This window comes from Carassius gibelio, chromosome A7 (genome assembly GCF_023724105.1).
Source record: "Carassius gibelio isolate Cgi1373 ecotype wild population from Czech Republic chromosome A7, carGib1.2-hapl.c, whole genome shotgun sequence".
Lineage (NCBI taxonomy): Eukaryota > Metazoa > Chordata > Actinopteri > Cypriniformes > Cyprinidae > Carassius > Carassius gibelio.
Window position 1 is genome coordinate 12,148,555 of NC_068377.1, and position 12,333 is coordinate 12,160,887.

General features: G+C 38.0%; 1 protein-coding gene across 4 annotated transcripts in view; it reads right to left on the reverse strand.

Annotated features, from left to right (window-relative positions):
• Nucleotides 1-12,333, reverse strand: part of LOC128017733 (NHS-like protein 2) — an 81,874-nt gene that overhangs the window by 64,547 nt on the left and 4,994 nt on the right. The window contains exons 1-2 of one of the 4 annotated variants that reach the window (XM_052603200.1): nucleotides 5,840-7,537; nucleotides 5,641-5,759 (exon numbers count right to left, since the gene is read on the reverse strand). The exons of 2 other annotated variants lie outside the window; for them this stretch is intronic. In XM_052603200.1, coding sequence (XP_052459160.1) covers nucleotides 5,641-5,759; nucleotides 5,840-5,856 — 136 coding nt within the window. In that variant the 5' untranslated portion in view covers nucleotides 5,857-7,537. Of the gene's footprint in view, nucleotides 1-5,640; nucleotides 7,538-12,333 lie in introns of those variants that run through there. One more of the 4 variants, XM_052603201.1, reaches the window with a different exon arrangement.

The window sequence follows — 12,333 nt, forward strand, 5'->3', positions numbered from 1 at the left end:
CTGTCACCACCATCAAATCTGACACTGATCGGTGTGTGAGAGATTGAGTCAGAAAATCCATAATAAGGATATAATTGAGACAGAGACATTACACACATGCAAGAAAAACACAAATACACACAACAATCCAGAGCCTGTCAAACTTTAAACAAATGATCTGCAATGTCTTAACTTGTACTGTCTAGTCTGCTGTGAGTAGTTTGCTGCTTAAGCTGTTGTGTTCATTCACATAGTTTCTAGATTATTGTGTAGAGTTATCAGATGCATATTAAATAATTGCTAAAAGCTTTATTGGCCAAAAAATACACTTTTCACAAAAAAAAAAAAAAAATATATATATATATATTCCTGATCCTGCACACAAAATGACCAGCTAACATTAATTGACTAATCATTTTAGCTAGACATGTGAAAGTGTGAATGAGTGCTAGTCAGGTTAATCACTATCGTACTAATTAAATTGTAAGAGCAAACTGAGTGCTTTAAAATGAGAAAAGCAAGACTTTCAATCATTGTGTTCATTGTAGCAATAGTTATCTCCGAAGAAACATGTGCAGCCATCATCACTTTGTATCAAAATGGTATCACATCATGGGAGGAAATTGCTACAAAGAATATTGCACCTGAAAGAACCATGTACCAGATCATCAAGAACTTCAAGGAGAGAGGTTTGACTGCAGTGAAGCTCTCTCATAATTCTGCCCCAAAACACTGCCATGAATAAAGAATGGTATGGTAACGTGCTGCAAGAGCAACTTCTTACAATGATCCAAGATCAATTTGGTGATGATCTGTGCATTTTCCAGCATGATGGAGCACCATGTCACAAAGCAAGAGTGATAAAGAAGTGGCTCGAAGATCATTACATTGAAATTTTGGATCCATGGCCAGGCAACTCCCCGGATCTCAATCCCATAGAGAACCTGTGGTCAGTCCTCAAAAGGCGAGTGGACAAGCAGAAGCACACAAATTGTGATCAACTCCGAAAACTATAAGGCAAGAAAGGATCGCCATCAGTCAGGATTTGGTCCAGAAGCTAATATCCAACATGCCAGAGTGAACTGCAGAGGTTATGAGGAACAAGGGACAGCACTGGAAATACTGACTTATTATATATATATTTTTTCCAATAAAAGCCTTTAAAACTTTGTGGAAAATAACCTACAAATACTGAAGCAGCAAACTTTGCAAAACACAAAATGTATGTCACTGCCAAAAAAATTGGCCATGACAAGTATGTATATAGCAAGGATGCATAAAATTTATCAAAACTGAAATTGAAGACTATTGAAAGATGTCTAGCAGAAAAAAAACATGCCACAGTTTCCAAAAAAATTTATTAGCCCAACTGTTTTAAACACTGATAATAATAAGAAATGTTTCTTGAACACCAAATCAGCATTTTGAAATGATTTCTGAATGATTATGTGAAGTAATGGCTGTTGAAAATTCAGCTTTGCTGAATAAATTAAAATATTAAATATATTAAAATACAAAACATTTATTTTAAATTGTATAGTAATTAAAATTGTACTGTATTTTTGATTAAGATGCAGCCTTGATAAGTATAAGAGACAAAAACATAAATCCTACCAATCTTAAACTCTTAAATGGTAGTGTGTGTAAGTGTATGGTGTGTGTATATAGCCATGATGTAATTTTTCTGCAGCTGCAGAGTGTAGAAATAATCTTACATCACCTGAAAAGAACAGTGAAAAAACATTTCACAGTGCTTTATCGATATGCACTGACTCACTGAGTGCTGTCATTGTTTCCCTGAAGCAGTGAACAGATATTTTCAGTGGTATAAGAAGCTGAGTTGGGTTAACCAGCAAAAGAGAACAGGGCCGTGGCCTCCCTGCACCACTGGGAGGTGTGTGTGGTCAGGGAAGAGCTCCTAATGTGAGCCTGCAGCATCCAAGATGAGTCCACGTGTGCCAGGACAAGCAGCCAACAAAAAGATTCAGACTCAAAGGACAAGTGGAATGAAAGGCATGTAGTGAGGTAAAAAAAACATTCATTCCCTCACAAAGACAAAAACATTTTGAAGAATAAACGTTGGAAAGACAATGACATTTCTAAACTGGTCCAAATCCAACGTGCATGAAGAAAACAGCACTGGTTTGGGTGCTCAACTCTCTCACCGTAACCCGGAAAATCTCACAAAATAAATAAACAAAACCGATAGTATTTAATGAAAATGGTTTAATGGAAAAAGTCATTCGGTGCCCCTTATGCCCTCTGCTTCAAGCCTCTTAGAGAATGTGAACAAAGCAAACAATGAAGAAACCTGACCGACTTGTTATAAAGACGAAATGCCTGCAACTCACTGCAGACCATACTGATAGTGAATACATCACTCGATCTAGAGGGGTTATATTTACCACTGTGTACATTTCAAAAACAATTTGATAACTGGAACAGGCTTATATTTATAAAAAAAAAATGAAACAATGGAGTTCAAGCACAGAGGGTAGAAAGAGGGTGTGAGAGAAATATGGTGAGAATGCTATTGCTCTGGAAGGGCTGCCTAGCTGAGATAACCATCAGTGCTGTTAAAACTGAGAAATGGGTTGATTTGTGCTGGAAAAGAGAGAGCTGTACTAGAAAAAGGTTGTTTCTTTGTTGTCCACATGACTGGATTAATATGAACATGGAAAGTGGAAAACATCTGCTGAGTATTACCAGACGTCGGGGGACGCTTATGCACCCCTTGCACCTTGGAGCCTCACAAACACACGTGCAAAAAAACACACGTATACACGCACACATGTACACAATCCACACGGTGCTCATTTCCTGCTTGGAAAGTGGGGACAGGCCATCAGCACCATTTCTTGAGTCTCGTTCTATACCTTCACTCCCATCCCCCCATATTTGTGAAACTCAAGTGGAAGTAAAAAGAGGCGTTTCCACTTCAGTAATATAATACAGTAAAACATACAGTACACATCCTCTTCAGCCAGATGCATGATCAGTCCCAACTCACTGAGGAATGTAAAACAAACAGGAGAGGATGACATCATTGCAAATGGAGGGAAAAGGAAGAGTGGCAGAGCTTAAAGTGCTTTAAAGTGCAAGATGATGTGATGATGCAAGATGATGATAACAAGCTTGAATGTTGAGCATCAGTTCACAGCTTGGCTCATGACAGTCGTCAGTGTAATTAGACAGCATAGAGACATTGTGCATGTAATATGATTACAACATCTTTTTCACACCAGGTGATTTCACATCGGGCTACCATCATACCGACTTTCTGAAAGTCATTCTGTCTGTTTCCATGGAGATGATTGGCTGAGAGCGAACGACCAAACTTTCAACAAAGCAGATGATTCAGACTCTCTGTAGATGTGTTTTTAGATCTGCCTTCCTGTTAGGATGTTTTTCTTATCTAAATATTAGTCACGAGAACAGAATCCACAAATCTGCTGTAAGACCCACAATGGGCACATGCTATTGAGACTTGTCAACAGGCCTGGGGATTTAGCTATCCCAGCATGCCCGTGAATGTCGTAGCATGGCACTAAGGCGGCAGAACGCTCTCAGCGGTTTCCTCTAAAAATAAACAACAACGACGACAACAAACGCTGGGGTTAGCGCTGAGTTGCAGCTGCCAAATATGAGCTAATGGCATTAGTCAGGAGGGCAAAAAAAGACAAATGCAACTTATATGTTACTTCAGAACAACATGAGGAATTCAAGAAGTAGAAACAACCGCAATTGCTAGACCGCATATTTAATCTGATGCCAAACCATCACTGGTTACTACCCTAATTCAAATACTACCAGAAAGAGTTACCACAGATCTGGCCAGTCCTCAGTGTTTATAAAGACTTCAACCGAGTAAAGAAATGGTCCCAGTCTGCAGAAATGCACAGTGATGTTTCTTCAAATATTTACTGTATTAACATAGACTACTGTTCAAATGTTTTTTTTTAATGTTTTTGAAATTATTTTATTTTATTAAACATACAGTAAAGTCAGTAATATGAAAATATAAATATATATTTAAAATAACTTTTCTATTTTTAATTAACTTCAAATTTTACTGACTTTTCAGCATCATTACTCCAGTCTTCAGTGCCACACGGTCCTTCAGAAACCACTCTAAAATGCTGATTTGATGCTCAAGAAACATTTAACATTATCATCAATGTTGAAAACATAATATTTTCGTGGTAATCATAAAAGTCATAAAAGCAATAGAAAGGCAGTGGTGAGTCAATTGTGATTTCATGAGCAAGAATCCAAATGACAATAGATATAAAGACAAATAATAGGTAATAACCTGTAAACTCAAATGAAACCTGTCCACTAATAATAAAAAAAAGAAAAAACATTCAATCAATGTATAAAAAGGGTCTCTGTAGAAACCTCCAATTATTGAACCATCTGTTTTGCGTTAATAATGAAACAATGCAACAATAGCCAGTCGTGAAAGATCTCTTTTAATCTTATCCAGCAACACAAACTGAAAGAATAAAAGAGCATCTCAGTTCCTCGACATACTGGTTCCACTGCCTGGACCAGAATCAGAAGACTTCAGAGGAATTCAGAAGAGAAACCCGTTTCATGAAATATGGATCAAACGAAATGCAATGATCTCACCCAGAAAGCCAAAATCGTTTCTCTGTATAAAAGAAAACACAAAAACATTGTTCGCAGGCCTCTTTTTAAAGCTTAAACTACAGAAACCACAAACAAACAAATATACTCACAGGTAAATGGATTAAACACACCATAGATGAATACCAGTGTGAAACCTTCAGGCCACTCCTTAGTGCACACATGAAAAATGAAATGTTTGGTTTGGCTGCAATGAGGTGTCATATGATGATTGGACCTGAAGGTCTCTGTGCCACATGCCTAGAGGCTACAGCTCAATGCTCGGCTTTAATCCGCTACTTTTTATCTGTTTTAGCCCACAAAACAGGTATGAAAAGAACTGCAGATGTTGCGTGAGTGAGCAGAAATCTGAGGTCTGGCTCGCTGATAAACAGTAGAGTGATACTGCAGCCATAAGACCAACATACCAGTACTCATGTAAGAGATGGAGAAAAGACGTCAGAAAATCACCACCATTCCACATTTGATAACATACAATTAAAAGTGTTAACTTTAACTGCTCGTACTGTATACTGCATCACTGACTCCTTTTTTCAATCAGTGCAAACTCCCAAGAATTGTATAAATGGCTATATTAACAAATGAAAATTGTACTTCGTTCATAATTAATATTAGTAACATCACAGGGGTAAAAAACATGTTTTTATTTTATTCTTGATTTTTCTTTAACAATAATACAAATTATTCTTTATAAAGAATGTTAATATTATTATTCAATCTAATAAATATGTAATTTTATGTAAAAATGTAATCACCTTATGTAGTCTAATTCCTTCAACTTTTTTTTTTTACAGCTGATGAGTTTGCAGAAGACTAAACTGTGTGTGTCTGTAAGCAAACTGATCAAGTGTGCGATCAGTGTGTGTGATGGAATAGAGCGCATGATGAATGAGTGACCAGTGACAAACACACTGAACATTACAAATCATGCACAGTCGCTACAAAGAGCACACACTTTCACCTAAAAGTGTTTGGAGCAGCATAAAGATGAATACAGTAAAGATCCTTTACCTCTGAAGAAGGGCATGGTGAACACTGCCTCCGATCCTCTCGTTTCCCCCTGCCTGCCCTGTCCCGGAGACCTCCGCCTCCTCCAACGCATCCCTGTACTGTCCGATAACACACACACCCTGCGCTGAATAAATGACAAGTCAGGAATATGCGTTTTCCCTCGTGGACAGCATCATACTCTAAACACAGACGCACACACCTAACACAGGAGTTCATAGAGAGTCAGGACGAGAGGATGCAGCTGCTTGTCCTTTCACACTTTCTCCCTCTCCCTCTCTCATCAGTTCTGAGTCTTTCCATCCTCACTGCAGCAAATTCTGCAGCGTCAGCCTCAAATCACAGCTTACACACACACACACACTCATACAAACAAGGCTTCACTGTTGAAAGTTAGCAATCAGAACATCCACACCGTATAACCGTCATGAAACACCTGCTGTTCTCACATCACGCAGTCTCTATACTAGTGGTTGTCAACTGTTTTTTTTTTTTTTTTTTTTTTTTTTTTTCAGGAAAGATTTTGGTGATGCAATACAGTTTGATAAACTAAGTAGTTTTTATTATTATTATTATTTTAGTTTTTAGTTGTTGTTGTTTTTTTGTAAGGATAGAATATCATGCAATCTGTCCATGCTGGCAATATCTCAGCTATTAACTAATTCATTTCTTTCGTCCAAATGACAAAAACCCCGATTAAATTCTGTGGCGTTTAATTGCTAATATAGGCTTATTATCTTACCCGTTTTAAATTATTATGCATGATTATATTTGGGGAAGTCGTGGCCTAGTGGTTAGAGCATTTGACTCCTAACCCTAAGGTTGTAGGTTTGAATCTCGGGCTGGCAATATCATGACTTGGGTCCCCTTAAGCAAGGCACTGAACCCCTGGGTGCTTCAGCATGAATGGCTGCCCACCGCTCTGGGTGTGTGTTCACTGCTGTGCACTTTGGATGGGTTAAATGCAGAGCACAGATTCTGAGTATGGGTCACCACACTTGGCTGTATTTCACGTCACTTTTATATATGGTATGTTGCATTTGATTTTGTTGATGTTTTGCTGCATTGTTTAACCCTTTTTTTAAGCACTGATGTGTCTTAAAGCAGGAGCCTACGAGCAATGGCAAAATGGAACTACAGAGATTGACATTAAGAGTCATCACACCACACCAATAAACTCACATACACACTTGCTTTTACACCCTTGTTGTGTTTATACTCCTGCTCTTGCAAACTCTTCTACTCAAACTTGTAGATTTAAATCATTTCAATGATCTGTAGAAGGTTTAGTAATGGTGTTCAAATTGTGCAACTTGTAGTTTGTTCATAGCCTAAATTTAGATTTTTATTTCTGACTAAGTTATGTTCAATTGTGAAGATTATCTGAATGAACAAAACATCAAATACATAAGAACCATAGATTTTTGTTGTTCACTGAGCTTTTTTTCTACAATAATCCAATGGATGTTGTGGGAATCTAACTTCTGTTAGGTTGGGCTATAAAAAATGTCATCCCTGCCGCACTTTATTTCTGCACACTGTAACAGTGGTTTACCACTCCAGAAGTTTAGATCAGTAACACATTAAGAAATATAAAATCATATATTTTATACTGAGGCACAGCCTGTCACCTGACTTTATTGCTTCACTGGTAATAACATCAAATTTCATAAGCTTTATGGTATCTGGCTAAAGGGAAGCACAAGCTACTCTCTTTCACTCTACATCCACAGCAAAATTTGACACCTTGAGTGATGTGATGGCATCCACATCTGTTTCCCCGTGTTTGTGTTGTGGTCAGAAGCACTCCAAAGACTGGAAATTAGTGTCCCAGTTGGAACCCGTTTACAAGAAACATGCTGGACCCATTAGGGGAATATGGGTTTGGTGATTTGGCTAAAGATGTGGAATAACAACCACTAAACAAAATCATTGCACTCACCATACAGCATATTTTTGATGCATTCAACAGATGACTCGGCTACTGTCATGCTGTGATGACTGCATAATTAAAAGACATATTCCTTGAAATGTTATTGATATGTTTTTCAATGTTATGATCAAATCAGCGAACACAGTTGGAGTTTATTTACACCCACTGTAAATATTTTCATTTAAAATGTCTGTTATGGTGATTAGTGTTACTATCAGTGAAGCAGTCATATTCATTTCAAATCTAAAACTGCTGTGAATAGATCATAAAGTCAGTGTACCATTACCTCGAGACCCGCTAGTTCATAAATCGTTTACTGGTTGGAGTGTTTCATTGCAAAGATGTGTTGGCAAAAGCACATATTACAAGTTCTAAAATTAGATTTCGAGGCCGACTGTCAAATATATCTGTAAAACTAGGTAGATGATTGAGATGAAGTTGTTAACAGTGCTTACTGGAGACCTGTTTGAACTGATTCAGTCTGATTTGACAAACCAAAGGGGCATTTCACTGAAAAGAACCGCTTCAAAAGAAGTAATAAATTAGGTTCTCCCTCTGAATCATCTTTCCATCTTATATGAGTTATACTAAATAAACACAAACATTAATTTAAAATATATAGTGCATTATAAAACAAATGAACAAGATTAATTATTTCACTTGATAAACTATTATCAGTCTAATTGTGTATTTGTATGCTACACTACTACATAGGCTAAGACTTAAATGGTCATTATAACATTATAACATGATTTTGGAGGAATTGTGATCAGTCACTAAAGACGGCACCCATTAAAAGTTCAATGAGAGCGCTTGAGTTCAGACAGAGAACCAATTTTGGAGGGGGGCTTGATTTCTTGCGACACCACACAGTTTTGCTAACGAACTTACATAACAAGACCTTTCATCTACTAACAGCCTTGTTTCTGACCTAACTACAGACTCCACTCGTTACCATAATGTCAGCCTCAATTACCACTGTAAGCTTCCATAAGACAATTAATTTACTTAAATTCTCAGAGCATTTTATTAAACGTGTAAGGGTTTGCAGCTGTGTACAGTACAGCTGTAATCTATATAAAACAAAATCTTGAATAAACAGAGATCCTACAACTTTTCCATAAATGTTGTGCCTTTTTTCCAATTCGATGTTTCCCTCTTCTATAAGCCACTTCACATGCTCCCCAACATCTGGAAAACATTACTCACCTATTACAACACAGCTAGACATTTGTTGATCTTGACAACCCACATAGCAAACGGACTTGGCCCACATGTGGCCTCAAGGTGGCACTGCTGGCCTCCTGTTGGCAATGGCATGTACCCTTTCAGCCAGAGCTGGGCCACATGAGGCAATGACGGCACGGCGGGGATCCGGCAAACAACATGAGTGTGGCCCAGATCAGTCCAGTGATATGTTGCCCAAATCTGTCTATGATCTGGCAGCATATTATGTGACCCATAATAAACAAGAAGATAAATACAATATTGCCTGATAATGGTTAAATGATCACATACATTTTAATGAAGTGTAGTATTGTTAAAATTTAGTCTTTGAAATGGCAAGTCAAAACAGAATACATTATCATTTCAAAATTAAGCAAATCAGTCAGGTGCATTAAACTACTTAATTATGATTTTATTAAATTTTATATTATTATTCTTGGTACAAATAAACTTAGTATCCTTACATAAAAAGAAAGAGAAAGAGAGAGAGTATTTAATCGTTATATGTAATATTTATTTGGTTTACTATGGGACACACACTGATCTATCATAAAGAGTGGGGGCACATCATTTTTATTGTTATGCTGTCATGCACAAGCATTAAAGGTCCCCTTCTTTGTGATCCCATGTTTTAAACTTTAGTTATTGTGTAATGTTGTTGTTAGAGTATAAATAATATCTGTAAAATTGTAAAGCTCAAAGTTCAATACCAACCGAGATATTTGATTTAACAGAATTCGCCTACAAAAAATGACCTGTTTGGACTACAGCCCTATAGTTCCTGCAGGAATGACGTCACTAAAACAGTTTTTTGACTAACCTCCGCCCACATGAATTCACAAACTGGGGGGTGTGGCCTTGTTGCGCTCTGACGGAGAAGAAGGAAGAGCTGTTTGTTTTTGTCGCCATGAAGTTGAAACGCTGTTTTTTTTATATTGGAGTCCAATTATCTTTGTTTGGGCTTCCCAGGAACGCTGTACTTTGAGATTAATGGTTACAATTTATGTTTAACTCGGTTCCCGAAAATTATAATCTAAGTAAATTATTAAAAGTAAAACTATGTGCAGTTCGTTTTGCTGAGGACAACTTTCTCAATCTCAATCAGTTTAATGCTGGATTTGCACAAAGATTATTCTTGAAAGATGGAGCAGTTCCCTCTTTGTCTGGAGAAGGCGTTGTTTATGGACCTCAACTGGTAAGTGTATTTTATTATTTAAGTTGGAGCGTTTAACAGTTTCTGTAACTTATTACACAAAGGGAAACGCCGTTTAGCTTTGTTAACTAGATGTTAGGACTGTGCAAAAAAACGAATGCAATTTTCATGCGCATCTCGTCAGTAAAAAACGCTCCTCCTGTGACTATAAATACATCTCCAGCACATGCGTTCTAGCCCAATCACGTTAGCAGGAGGGCAGCGCGCGCTCAGCTGCTGTCGAATCACAACACAGGTACCGCTGGCCCAATCAAGAACCCGTTACGTATTTCTGAAGGAGAGGCTTCATAGAACAAGGAAGTCATCAGCCCGTTTTTGTGACAGTGAAAACAGCGGTATACAGATAGGTGAATTGTGTGAAAAATACTGTGTTTTTTTACACGCGAAACATGAACACATTTTATATTGCACACTGTAAACACAATCAAACCTTCAAAAGAGCGCGTAAAATTGGACCTTTAAATAAAATGATCATGATCTAATCCTGTATCCATGTGATGCTTGGTGTGAGGATCAGATCCAAATTCAAACCGCATTCATTGGCGATATGTATCTCCTTCCTCTGTAGCTATAGTAACTATTTAAAAATGTGCCATTAAGAAGTTTTACAGCAGCGATATCAAACGCTCATTGGCTCTCGTCGGTTTCGTCAGAGATTGCAACATGTCGTGTTTCCGGTGGTGCATGTTTTGAATGAGAAACGCGCGCCTTGAGGGAGTGGATCGGGATAGTATTTACAGTGATTAACAACTTAAATTATGCCCTGCTCCTCACACTACTATTATATTCTGCCAGAGAGGACTGCAACTGCAATGCATCTTCATTTGGACTACTGATGTATTTCTCTTTGACATATCTGTAATAAACTCTTATGATTAAGTTACATGTGTCTATCTGTTACGTTTCACTTATAGACTGTATACTTTATATACTCACTCTTTATTGGTTGATTTGTTCTTTATAAAAATAAATAGAAAAACCAATGCAATAAATTTTTTATTGCACAGTTACATGATACATGGTTTTAAGTTTGATTTTCTATTCAGTTTAATGTACTTTATTGGCATAGTTTGTGTCTACATTAAAGCATGTCACAAAATGAATATTTGCGATCATAGTAATATACATGGTAATAATATGAAATATTAACATTCCCAGACAGCAATATAGTGTTGGCCATGAGCCGGCCCACATCTGGCCCGCATGAAATCCATTCGGGCCAGATCTGGGCCGACACTGCTAGTTGTATGGGTTGGGTCTAGGCTATATAAGGCTCAGGTGAGGCTCAGATTTGGGGATTCTAGTTTCATTAAGGCTGAGAATTGGCACCAATAATAAAACCTGTTTTGGCCCAGTTCAGGGCCAGCTAAGGCTGATTAACTGGCTGAGATTCGGGCCGGTTAGCCCATGTGTGGCCCAAGTCTTTAAACCAGTTCTGGGCCACTTCAGGGCCGTAATTCTTTGCGGTACTTGGGCCGAGGGAAAAGTCATTGTGTGGCCCGGATCTGGGCCAGAAGACATGTGGGAAGGAGCCGTTCTCAAACTAAATATTGATTCTTAAGTAATTGTGGTCTGATAAAACACTACAGTACCAGTATCAGGTGAAGACGCAGACAAACTAGAGTTGGTGTATTTTAGAGCACCTTAACATTCGAAACACTGCTCTGTTTATTCGTTCTTATTATTTTACGGTTGTGAGTGGAGGGTCAGCTGAAGTCCATACAATATAAACAGAGGGATTTTATTTTCTTTGGCTGCCTGGTGCTCAGACCATTAACAGAGACTGAGACTTAAAGTGCACAACATGTAAAGCAGCATTGCGTGGAAAGATATTCCAGCAATCCGATCCCAGTATGAAATGTCTCCACAGTAATGGCAGCTGCTGCATGGAACTATAACAGGTCACATGACTCAGAATTACTCCCCCTATGAGGTAAAATGGGGTCACTTCAGCCAAAGCTAATGCTCAGTACTCATAAAAGAAGACCTGTTGTCTGGTTGCAATGGTACAAGCAAATATTAGTTTCAAACTTTGGATGTTTTTTGAGATAGTAGGGGTATTTCTGGTGCACCTCCAGCTACCTTCACATAAGCAGATGTTTTTGCACAGCTGTTCACAATAGTTAGGTTTAATCCTGCTAAAAGACGAGGAGGGAGATGATGAAACACATTACAGTATGATGCAACGGTACACAGCTGCTAAACTTCATGCAAACACTTTTCAAACGTCAGTGGCTGGTCTAAGTCTGTGGGATCTGTTTGTGTATGTTTTTCAGGGCCCAGAGGAAATGTAGTTCCTCTCCCTCTCTCTCTCTCTCTCTCT